Here is a 13,734-nt window from a genome sequence, read left to right as displayed (position 1 = left end):
TCTCTCTCTCTCTCTCTCTCTCTCTCTCTCTCTCTCTCTCTCTCTCTCTCTCTCTCTGAAAGAGTTCTTCAGGGTCAAAACGAAGAGTCAGCCGTCGACATTAATGCGATATCGCAGAGCCTTAACGATCGCGTCTTCCAATTATTAAGAGCAAAGAGCTCTATTAAGCCGGGAATATAACGATTTCATTATTCGACCGCTGGAAAGCAATCAATATATCCGATCATGAACTAACGTTTATGTTCAATCTGAGATTCGAAGGTTCTCCAGGAAGAGGAAAACGGCAGAGCCACGCTCGAGTTCCGCCCTTTATCTTCCAGAGAGAGGGAAGCAGGTGCACGTTGATTCCTTTCATTTATATTGCGGAGGATTTTCCGTTCTCATCTAGTCCTTTGCGCTTAAAAGTTAATCAGTTTATAAAAAAAAATTAATATCACAGGAATTCGTACCGATGTCAATTCTATCTGTTCCAACTATATTTTCATTTAGAAATTTGCTTATAAAAAAAATTTTGTAATACGATTTCGTCGTTCAATTTACTTAAACAGAAAACGAAAATTTTCCGCTATCGTAAGATGATATTATTATTAATACTGATAAATATATTTACATATTATTACTAATATTGATAAACCTTAACCATAAATTTTCAATTATTCATGATTCCTTTTACATTTTAATTCACATATTATTAAAATTACGGTAGCAAACAATCGGTGTGCAGTTTAAACTGGAAATTATAAAAATTCGTACAAAAATATTATGCTTTGACTAAATATGGCTTTCTTTGTTTACACTATCGCTCAAAAAATATTTGTCTATCTCAATTTCTATACGTATCATTTTTATACACCTAAATTCCATCCTAATTTTACTGTATTTTTTTAATGTATGTAAAATAAAAAATTTTTATCTATTAAACATTATTAAGTTTAACATCTAAAAGAGTAGGAAAGAAAAAATTAAAATTTTTTATTTAATTAAGAAAAAACACCTATTTCAATTATATTGTTAATTAAGGAAGACAGAATAAGAAAATATCTATTTCTGAATAGTAGTATATTTGTGCAGAACATTTTTCGATCAATTTAATATAATCTGAACTATGGCGGAATATAAATTTAGAATATAAGTATTTACTTAGCCTGCAGGATTAGATTTATATCATTGCTGCTAACTAGCAACAACAAAAGTTTCTAATAGAGAACGAAGAATCTTTTTAGATGACGAAAACGTCCCGCTCTACATCATCCTTTGCACTGTTATTATTCAAATATATTTATCCTAGATCGATCAGTAGTCTTCAGAGTTGGATCTATTCATCTCCAGGCGGAGCGCAAGTGCGGACAGCTTTATGGCGTGTGAAAACGTAAGAACCACGTGGCCGCAGCCTCGTTAGGGGTCCTTGTTCCTGCGACACGCCCCGGCTGACTGCGCAACGCGACCGTTCGAATCTTCGAGGAAATGCTTATAGAAATTCCTGCGTGCGAGAAGAGTGTGCCCGCCCGCTTTCCGTGAGATTGATGGGCGGTGGCGTTTCGTTTCCTATACCGAAATTTTGCTGGTGTTCCCCTTCATTCTCTCATCCCCGTCACTGAATAAATTTTGTCGGTCGACAAAAAAGATCGAAACGACTTCCAAATTTAAACCCCGCGAGTAAAATAAGATTTACAGATTTGGAAAAAAATATAGTTATGTATATATAGACAAAATGTATATATAGACATTATGTATATATAGACATTAATTGAAATGCGACATAAATAATAACAATTTTTTTAAACACAGACATTCGTAAAACAGACTGTGAAATATTATATCCAAAAGATGAATCTATAATTAATTGTGCTCTCAAAGACTGAAAATTATTTACGACTATGAATTCTTTAAATTAAGGCAACCTCCATTAATCTTGTAAAAAAAATGCGAATCATAGAGATATACCTAGGTCTCTGTCTTTCGTTTTCTTCCTAGACCCCTTCCTCTTCCCCCCCCCCCCCTCTCACCCCTCTCGCGCTCTCAGTCGAGGTCGCGAGGTCTGTACACGATGAATGAGAATCACTGGGATTGGATGGGGCTCGGTTCCGGTGAATGGTCGCGGTGGGTGGCCCGGTGGGCTCTCTGTACGCCAAGCCAAGCCAAGCCAACCCAGCCAGCCAACCAACCAGCGGTGGGCCTGCGTGCCTGAGCTGAGCCAAGTCTCGGATCTTCTCTCCGGTCTCCAGAGAGTAGAGTCGAGCCGAACCGAGTGGCGAGTCGAGCGAGAACAGCCTCGTCGTCGTCATGGGGCCCCAGTGTTGCCCGGTGTTCGTCCCCTTGCCAAGCCCGATCCCTTCCGCCGCAGTCAGCTCACAGTCGCTCGCTCTCCGTCGCTCTCTCGACACACTCCGTCAGGAATAGTCAGTAAAAGGGGCCACAAGAGAGTTCCTATATCGAGTAGCTGCTCTGCTGCTGGCCCACCCTCTCCCGGGCGCGCACCACGCCACACGCTGCTTCCTTTCTCCATCTCGCGATTCCTCTCTACTATCCGTCCAGTGCGCATCAATCGCGCACAATTGAGAGAGAGAGAGAGAGAGAGCACACAACACAGTACCGGCTATTCATCTGCGAGCACTTCATAGAGAATTCGACGAATTTTTTAGCGAGAAATCAATGATCTCGGGATATTATTACTTGATTTAGATTTTTTTCAAGTTTGATAAACGCGTCCAATGTACGAAGGAGATAAATCGACTGAAAGGAATCGGTGCTTTCCTAGAAGGTACTAGTCTAGAAATGAATAGAAATGAAAGTAGATTCAAAGCTGTAATGATTAACGAAAGATGAAAGTATATATCGCGATAGAGATGAGTTAATATAATTTGTTTCATAGTGCGGCAGCGACTTGATCGCGGTTCTCTAATAGCGTTATTATCTTATTATGGGGTGGTCCGTGGTTGGTGATACAATAATGCCGCGACGGTAATGATCTGTAAAATTATCATCTCATTTTTCGAATGTCAATGTAAGTAATAAGAAAGGAGTAATAACTATCTTTTCTACAGAATTTCAAAGTTACCGTTTTAAAAATAATTTTTAAAATCAAAAATAAAAACTCGAAGAAAAAGTGCCTACATATTTTCATCATAAGAAAATTACGACGTAACTTTTTTTTATTTTAATCAAAATCAACTTGAATTTTTAATATCTAGAGAAACTTGGAAAATTGAAGATACAGTGATTTTCCATTTCTCTAAAATGAAAAATCGATAAAAATTCCTCAAGTTTCACATGAATGAATTTTTTTTTATTCAGAAATTGCTGGAATTTTCTCGAAAAATATTTTAGCATTCAAAACAATTTTAACAAAACTATGACGAATCTTAATTTTATTGAAAAATTAACAAAATTTTAATGATGAGTCAATTAAATGCTAGAGAGTTTCAAAAACATTATTAAAATTTGTGATAAATTTTATAAGACATTCATTAAATATCTGATCAGATAAAAGAGAGATAAAAATTTGATAAATTACTTAAATTAGTTTTCTCTTACAATCAAACATACGTTTCTTTTTACTCAACAAGAAATAAGTAGAACATATTAAGCAGAAACAAATTCTTTATCAAAATTAGATACTTCGCAGCAAATAACATTATATAAAAAAAGAAAATATATCCTGTCATAAAAAAAATCATATATTTAAACATATAAAATTCAATTTATCGTTTATCTTAATAGAGAAAATATAATTTGTCGAGTTAAAAGAAATGTCTCCGCCTTTCCCGCTGATTCATGAAACTCGGAATTCGGAGAACTATATCATCAGGAACTATAAAAGTGGCTCGATCAATCTGACGTACTTGGAACAGCCTGTACAGGGCCAAGGAAGCCGCCTTGTCGTGTTAGTGCGACAAGGACGGACGGAGGACGAAAGCACGACCGTACACGAGGGCCGGCCTGAGTGCTTACATCTTCATTAGGCCTCCATGCCTTCCAGTGGGCGAGAGCGAGGAGAAAGAAAGAGGGAGAGAGACAGACTCTCGCTGAGCGAGAATGAAAGAGATGGAGAGCAAGAGAGAAATGAAGACAGAAAGAAAGAGAGAGAAAGAAATCGAGAGGAGAAGCCGAGAGGAAGAAAAAGGGCACGATACGAAAGACGAGAGGAGGACGGAGCGAGAAAGGCTGGTAAGAGCGAGCTAGAAGATCGTCGTCCAAAGACCCACCAGGAATCTGTTGTTGTTGCACCGACGGACGGACGAACGGACGGACGGCCGCATAAACAGAGGATCTCATCTTCTGTTTACTCGCCGTGCATTGTACACGCGTGCGAACGCACGCGGTGGACCGCTATACGAGCGCGACGATATCGGCTATCGCCGCGTGGAGGACAGCATCGGCGCTTGCCGATCAACTCGGGATCGCGATCGTGTGAGATCGCGGCGCGTGAGATGCAAAAGCATTTTTATTTCTCTGATGCCCATTTTTACCAATGCAAATGTAGTTAACTTTTAAGTAGGTCACTAACAGCACTCTACGCATAATTATCTTAAAAATTCCTGTTCTGGAAAAGAGAACTGTAAAGAATTGCTCAGAAATCTTAAAATTCATTTTACTGTTCTATTTCAAGAATATAAATAAAGTTGAATTCTATATGAATGAAAAAATATGATCATATAAATAAAATTTATTTTTTTTTAAATGTTCTACTCTCCACTTTACCTTATTTAAAGGCTAATTTTAATCTTGATTAACTCTTCATCTTTTTCTAGTTTTAAGAATTAGAAAAAGATGAAGAATAAAACTTATTCTACAATTAAGAGAATAATTATGAGAATTATGTATATTCAATTATGATTATTAATCAATGCTTACACAATTGTAGAGCTTAAGTTGAACCGAGGTTAAAGTTAATCTACTGTGGTAGAAACGAGCAAAACATATTGAGAAAAAATTCTGATTAGTTTAATTGAAATTCTAATTGAAAATGAACGAATCAGAATTTTTTGGTTAAATTCACTAAATTAGAATTTCAGGTATGAGATAACTAAAATTCTGATTAATATAATTAAACTTTTTCGGTTCGTTCATTTTTAACTGAGACATTTTTCTCAGTGCAGGCGCTGCTCGAAACGAATCGAACGTATAATTGCGCGGAAGAGGAACTAATCGGCTTTTTAACCGGTTGGATCTTTTAATTCTTATTGCTAATTAAATATTGAACATGACGGATTTTATGTAATGATTTTATTAGAAAACAACTTGTATATCAGAAAGCAACGACTTTGTTTTTTCGGTTCAACATCGCTAAAAAATTTTATATCTCACATTCATTTAGAACGAGATTTGAGATGAAAATAATTTTGGTGCAATATCATACGGAACACCCTGTACTTCTCAGCACATCAATATGCAAATATTTCTGTTCAGACGACAAGCTCCGCTTGCATATAATTTCTTTATAAGTTTTAATTCTGGATTAAGTCATATTTTAAACTACTCGGATGAAACCAGCTAGCCGAGTGTTATCCTAGCTCTCATTTCGACTTCGCATCCTGTAGTTAATAGCAGTAAATGCAAATTACAATCTAATAAGCCATATTATAAGCGTTAAGTTGTAATTTACAAGCCCTTTTCCCCCCTTCTGCATTAAGAAAACTTGAAGTCTATACATTAAAATCTATACATTAAAAACGAGCAAATAAAATATTTATACTAAAAGAAAACTCTGTAATAAATAGTTTATTAAATCCAGACTTTTGAAATAAATTAATATATGTAAAATATATAGCTAAAAATACGAACAAAAAGGAACAAAAACTTTTAAGTAACAGAAATTTTTAATTTTAATATCTATGAAAGAGAAAATCAAATTTTAATAATAATTTCTTCAAAAAACTAAGCTTGAATCTTTTCATTTTCTTTTTCCAATTTAATTTCAGTTTAAGATATAGTAAATATTTGCTTCAAAAATATATCGTTCACTTGCTACAATAACGACTCAAAAATTAAAAAAAAAAATGAATTTGAATGTTTAAAAATTATACATAAAAATTATAACATTAATTTTGAAAGGCAATTTTGATGTACTATTTGTAGTGAAATAAAATATGTTCTTTTTTCTTTCCGTTCTTTTTCTGTAAATAATTTCAAAATTATAATTTTTAATTATTATAAGCAAATGAGCAATATAACGAGTTTCTTATGTATGTTTCTTACGACGATTCCGGAAAACTATCTTTCTTGAAGCATCTTGTATACATTGTTGGCTCTCCTACTCGAGGTAGATGTAAAATAAGTTATTCTTCGTCTTTTTCCACCGTACTGTGTTCTCTCGTTTCCCTGTGAATGCTAAACGCTTCCCGTCACACATACATACATAATCGTTCGGCATAGAAAAAGAAGAGAGCAGATATTGGCGCGTGTGCCATTCACGTTTCGGTTTAACCTTCCGGCAATCACGATAATCACGTCTGTGTTCGAAATGCACGAATTCTACAATTTAATAAAAAAAAAACCAAGCATACTCTTTCTCAAGGAAAGGCACTGATTCGATATTTAACTTAATAACAAATGTAAACGATTACGATCGAAATACACATTTCATGTAGCTCAACATTTATTTCTTCAATTTTTATCTTTTATCAATAAAAACACAGTTTAATTCGATTAAAAGTACCAAAATTAAAAATATATTTGATAAAAAAGTAGCTTTCTTATGTGTATTTCTTTTTTCTTTCTGTCATATTATGTTGTAAACAAATGTTCTTATTTTATCGATCTTTCTCCTTTACAATCTTTATTGATATAATTCCAGAGTTGATATTGTGTTTTTCGCTATACGATTGGTAACGCACACCGTGCCAGTTTTCTCGCATCGAAAATAGCGCAACGAATTCGGAACGAAAGAAAATGCGACGGTTGTAGGTACAGGCGCAGGTGATTGAAAGCCGATACTCTCCGTGCTTGCAGACGCAATTGCATGCACCGATCATTGCTCAATTCCCTTAGGCGTCAGACAGTATCGGCGCCGAAATTTTTTGTCTGTCCAACAACCGTTGTTATAGCTATGGAATTCTTTCTCCTTATCTTATCATTCATTATCAAGAAAATGCATTTTCCTAACAATAAAAACTATGTTTAATGTTGAAATTATGATGTTGATTTACTGCGTTTACTTTAGAACACCAAAATATTAGTACAATTAAAATTTGGATAATATTGTGGCAAAAGTTACAATATTCTGATTTCCGCTGTAATATTATATTTGAATTTTATCAAAAATTAACGCGAGACAGTGTTTCTGCCCAGCATTTAAGTAAATTGGTGTTACTAATGTCTATTTCTATCAAAGAGAAGATTTTAACTATTTCTGTTCATCTTTTTAGCTTCTTCGAAGAATAAGAAAATCTTATCTTTTTTCAGAATTAAAAAAAAAGATAAAATTTAGAATAAGTTTAGGTAGATAAAAAAAACAAGATAAAGAAACATAGATACAAGATAGAAGAAGAATAGAATTAAAGTAAATTAGAAACAAATGTTTTCAATCAAAAAAGGTGAGAGTTAGAAAAAGATGAAAACTAAAAAATGAATTATTTTGCATGTCAATCTGATTCTATAGTCACCGGTATTCATGGTTCTTATATTAAATTCTTATATTAGACTTAAGAAAACTCTTAAGATGTCACGAACCAATCAGAAGTCATATTAACATATTAAGACGAGACATATTAATTTCTCAAAATTTTATGTTATTAAATTTAAATTAGCTGAATTTTAGTAAATTCCACTTCAATACTCGTGCATATATTGATACTTTTACCTAGTAACGCCGGGTAATATCTGCGATATTAAGAAAAAATGTATTCAAACACATCGCAACGCGGGGCTGGTGATCGTTTGGATTATTTATTGATAAAGATACTGGCAGAAAAATAAAAGAAGAGTTATGCGATACCGGCGTGCGACAGGGAAGGTCGAAAGACAGTAAAGGGATATAACACCTCCAGAGGCAGGTCGACGCTATGAGATGATCGACTTGCGTAAAGATGTGCGTGTGTATACGACGCGCGTGTATCAGTACCGGATATCCGTGAGGTGACTTGCGTCGTATTCAGTCGGAATATGCGGGCGCAGTCTTTTTAGAAGGGCCGATCAAACACGAATGCGCGTCCGGTGGACGACGACAATTGGCCCTTCGTGAAACTAAGATATAATTCAGAAAGTCTACTTTTTTCTTCTTAAACAAAAAAAAATAATCATCAAATTCAAGTGATAAACTTATTAGGAGGATCAGCTTTTCTAATTGGAAATGTTATCCTCGACACAATTCAAACGTATCCAGCATATCCTTGAAATGTTTGGTCATTTATTGCGTTACAAGAAAATGTATTTTAATTTTTGAGACGGCTGATTTTTATATATATAAATAACGAGTAAATTACATAGATTAAAACTTAATACAGTGTTATATAAATAATTATATAAATAATGAGCAATTCTGCGCAAGTCGCGTAACAGAAGTGCATAATAACATGTCACACAATATTAATAACAATATAAATTTCTTGAAGGTAATAAACGTTTAAGCCACACAATCGTGCAAATGGTACAAAAAGAAAAAAAGAACGAAGCGAGCCTCGAGCCAGATCGCAAATCCAACGTTCTGCGCCTCCTTTAACGTTCCTTATAAATCCTTAACAGCGGCGTGTTTATCGTCATGACTGCCGACGGCGATCGAGTAGTGACTTTCGTAGTTGCAGGAATCGATCGGGCGCATACCGATCGCTGAACGGTCGTGAAAGGTGAAAACAATGGTTTCCGAATGTTTTACGCGAAGCGTGTTTCCGAGAAGTCACATTCCATCAGAAAAATTTCGACGTATTAAATCGCGATATCCGTTATTATTCAAAATAAGATCCTTTAATTAGCTTGTTACATCTTACACGAGGAAAGAGCGATTTTGCTAAAATATTTAAAGCTAAACACAAATCTGGAAATAATTTTGGATTAAAATAATTATGTAAGCTCAAACTGCTAGAATGTTGCTAGAATGTTAAAACATGTTTACAACATTGTTTGATGAGTTTCCTGTGTGTAATTATTTTGATCCAACAAAATTATTTTCAGATCTATGTCTACATAGAGAAAAATATTTTGATTGGATCTTTTTGTTATTTAATCAGAACATTTTTCTCAATGTACTTAAATTTTCAGATACTTCATCAAAATCATTCTTTTCGTATAAGAAAATCAATTTTGATGATATTTGCGATTTACTTGTTTCACATCGTCTTAGTAAGTCTTCAAAAAAGTTTACTCGCATGAATTTGCGTGAATTTTTAAATTTTTAAAGCCAAATCCAAAAGAGATGATTATGTATAAAATCAAATATGCAATCAATATTATCGTAAGTTATCATGAAAATTATCAACGAAAATTTCTGTCTGTAGACGTTCAGTTTTCGCAAAATTTCGTATGTATTCTCGATCAATTTACGATACAATTTTCGTCGTACCGTTATTATTATGGGGAAGACAAACATCGACGAGAATAACACTTGTCCTCGGTGTGAAGTTTCACGGGGTCAAGTGTCACGAAAGGTCCGCTCGGACGGATTAGTCTTCGACGACGCGATCTAGGAGGTCCGCTGTATCTTCCATCCGATCGAAAACCAGGACACGACTCGCCGTTTCTTCGTGCTAAGTCGAGCGCGTCGAAAGAATCTCTATACAGTTACTCGTGACATCGACGAGGCACTTCTCTCTAGCCCCAACGAAAGGAATGTCCATTCGCCCTGTCGACTCGTCTTCCGTCACTCTACGCAACGCAAAATTCGTGACAAAAGATATTCATTTCACATATAAGAGATACTTGATATCGAGAAATATCAGAATTTTGATTTCAGAATATATGTAGATATAATAATCTGCATAATACCATATTTTTAATGATATCTAAAGCTTATATGGCAATATAATTATTCAAAATTTTAACTTTTTCTTGACATCTTATTTACAGATAAAATAATACATGAGAAATTAAAATTAAATAATTTTCAGGAAATTAAATAAATCCTCAATAAAATGTAATGTAAAATTGTATCCACAATTACACTATTTTTATTTATCTGCATTGTATGATCCCATATTTCAACCGAATATGACGCATAATTAGAGTTACTATACATAAATCACAAAAAGAGTATGTTAAAGAATATATTAAAAAAAAAGAGATTAGGCTCTGGGAACAGAAGGAGTTATAATTTATTATGCGTTAAATGTAGATATTTAATAAAATAAAATTTTTAGAATATTGACTATTCTCATTAACAATTTTATAAATTTTATTTAATAATAGAAAGTTTCACTACCTTAAAAAGAGTCCATATACTTTTAATCCCTTCAGATCTGATTGTAATGAAAACCATGTTAAAAATTTTTTTTAATTCAATTCAAGGGTACATTAACAATTAATTAATAATATTAAAAAATTATTTTTTTTATTTTGGACTATTTTTCCATGTAAATTATTATGTATATCTGGTCTCAGATGATATCGATAGAATTAAATAATTTCAAAAAATAATATGTCTTCAAATTTAATACATTACAATGTACACTGTAGGATCTGAATTCTGAAGAGATTAAAAAATATGGCAATTCTATGCGCGACATAAGTTATCTCACGAATATCTAGTATCGATACTATCTTTCGTTTGTTAACATTTACAAAGAATCAAGCAACAAGAGAGCAAACATATACAGAATGTTGATACACTCGAACAGATTTTATTGTCAGTCTAATGAACTTAGGTCAGTCTAATGAACTCACGCTCTAGTAATACAGCTAACAACTCTATTATGCTTTCGCTATACAAACGTGGAATAAAAGTAAAAACATTCGCCTCTCCGAAACGTTTGACTTTTCCTCACTGATTCTCATTCTCGCGCCGATATAACACATGTATATATAACACATGTATATAAGTTAGTAACATGTATTTGAATTAATGTTCAGACTAGAAGTAAATATAGAACGGCCACCCAACGTGTGTGCAATTAATGTAACCTATATGGTGGGGAAGATTCCGCTCAAATCGTTTCTCTCTTTTTGCTCGCGTTGCGAGTGCATCCTCCTTTTTCCATCTCGCGGAGATTTATCCATATTTCTTGTTTCGTTCTATCCATTTTCCATTCGCCGCAGTAACTTACGTCACACTTCTACCATAAAATCGACTCTGTTCGGGAATAATTAAATCGATGCTTTTACGATGATTTTGTCATATATACTTAATTAATTTTCTCTGCTGTTACATCTTGCAACGCGTTTTAGAGAAATTTTATAATCGATTCAATTTAATGTAATAAATAAAGCGGATTTCAATATTTTTGATTAGATAATTTTTTAGAAAATATTATGATTGATTTTTATTTTAAAACACAATAAATTTAAAAATATACACTGAAAATTAATTTTTAATAAATATTTATTTAAATAGTTTTAAATAAATATTTACTAAATATAAATATATATTTATCTGATATGAAAACGATTAATTTGATTTAACTATTTGATTTAATTTTTTTATGAAGTAAATATTTATTTACTGCAAGTAAATGTTCAATTAGTACTATTTAAAGAAATATACAGGTTGTAAAATAAATTTAATAGATACTATCAACAGAAAAACTGCAAGAGATGAAAATTGTTTATTTTCTTCTCATAATTCTCTACGAATTTCTTCAGAATTTTGAATCAATTTTTTACTGCATTTTCTCATTTATCATACATGAGAAAATACGGTATTAAAAAATTTTTTTAGTAAAAAATCATTAAAGACCAATTTTCAGCAACTTTTAATAATTAATATCTTGTTAACTATTGCGAAAATTCCAAAATGGTAGAGGACTTTCCATCTCAATTTAGTCCGCTCTACATATCCACGAACTCCATCAGAGTAATTATCATTCTATACATTAAGATTTAATAAATTTTTTCAGTGTACAAAAGATAAAACACTCACATACTTTATTTCTTCCTATATTTCTTCATTTGGATTTTTTTTATCTTTCTCTAGATCTATATATTTCTTTTTCCTGCATTTACGACTTTTATCTTCACAATGGAATATGGTATAGTATACATATGGTATAGTATTTTTATTGTAAATATATTACATCATGTTCATCAATAAAGGCGAGAGAAGAACAAAAAATTGCATCCACAAAAGAAATAAAAGAAAAGTAAAGTATGCATGACAATCACTTACCTTGCACCCACAGCTGCTCGACCTTGCTGTTGACTTGCGCGGACTTGAGAGCGACGCAGAGGATCGCCAGTGCGAGGACGGCCACGAAGAGCACCTTTCCGGCATGCCTCTGAAGAAAGTAGCCCAACTGGCTCAGCTGATCTTGCAGTCGCGCCCTGAACCACACCGCTGATCTCTGACCATCAGCCTTTCCCTGAAAAGAAGATCGAGAATTCGTGAAGTCATTGCATAATTACATGTATGATTCAAAAAAATTTCGCGATGCACAAATTAACTCTGTTCCACATTCACTCGAGAGATTTCTCAACGTATGATTTCTCAATGGTTCTTCTTGCTCTTCATGAAACAAATTGATAGAATTATATACACTGCGTAAATGAAAATATATATTTCTTAACTGTCCAGCGCTGATAGTGGATCTGTTGGATCCAGTCAATTATCTTTGTCAAAAATGTCAAACAATTCTCTTGTTGCAAATTTCATTATTATAAAATATGGAGAAATTTTATTAAAACATTTTATAATATTCGTTCTTTTTACGTTATAAATTATGACATTTTCCTTAAAATTAATTAACAAATTATCTATTAATAAAAAATAAATTAAATTGATCTTACAGACCTAATGACTGTTATATAGATTCTAAGCTCCGGAGGGTAAAATATTGCAGAGAAATTTGATCGCCGAGTGAACATACTTTCGACACTATCATGTGTCGCGTTTTCGCTCAGATTGGTATAATAATATCATCGAATAATTCCATCACAGAGCTTTTTCTTCGAACCGGCTCAAATATCTCTGAAATAGAGGGAGCGCATTACAATAAATCTCCATCGAGATGTTCTACGAATCGTCGCCGATTTTGGGATGACTTGTATTCCAGAATTCCGCGGGCATTACGCGGGATAAGAACGGATGCAGCCGGTTTCCGGGAAAAATCGGTGAATGCACTCATCGCCGAGAGTGAGAATGAAGGGAGAGAAGAGGCAGGGGAGGCATATACGTTGGGGCCTTTAAATTTGACGCTTGGGTTTATAGAATGACAAGCGATGGAAATGAGAAAAAGCGAGAGTGAGACAGAGAAGGTCAGTGAAGAAGGAACGTGGATGGGGAGGGGTGGAGAGGGTGAAGATGGCGGTTCGAGCTTTTAGAGCGAGGTTACGGCTGCTTAAACGAAATTGAGAAAAAGAGAGAGAGAGAGAGAGAAAGAGAGAGAAAATACAGAGAAAGAAAAGAAAAGATACAAAGAGAGGGGTAATTGTACAAGGAGAGGCAGAGTTTTACGGGGAGGAGAGGAAAGAAGGAAAGCCACGCTTGCAACATTGCAAACGGCAACGTTGCACACTAGTAGTCTCTGACAATATGTACCGTGGACCACCCGCAACAATGCCTATCTTTCGAGTCGAGACGAAAAGAAAAGGATGCCTAATTCAGAACGAGACGAGGAAAGAGAGAAAGAGAAGGAGAGAGAGAGAGAGAGAGAG

At 34.0% G+C, this 13,734-nt stretch overlaps 1 protein-coding gene across 1 annotated transcript in view; it reads right to left on the bottom strand.

Moving 5' to 3' along the window:
* LOC105627352 (protein patched) overlaps window positions 1-13,734 on the bottom strand; it is a 53,551-nt gene that overhangs the window by 21,987 nt on the left and 17,830 nt on the right. The window contains exon 2 of the mRNA XM_012208638.1: window positions 12,251-12,443. Within this exon, the coding sequence (XP_012064028.1) occupies window positions 12,251-12,443 (193 nt within the window). The remainder of the gene's footprint in view (window positions 1-12,250; window positions 12,444-13,734) is intronic.

Source organism: Atta cephalotes (assembly GCF_000143395.1).
Source record: "Atta cephalotes unplaced genomic scaffold scaffold00008, whole genome shotgun sequence".
Taxonomy (NCBI): Eukaryota; Metazoa; Arthropoda; class Insecta; order Hymenoptera; family Formicidae; genus Atta; species Atta cephalotes.
Note: the sequence above shows the minus strand (reverse complement) of the source record. Positions and strands in the feature narration are given on the sequence as shown.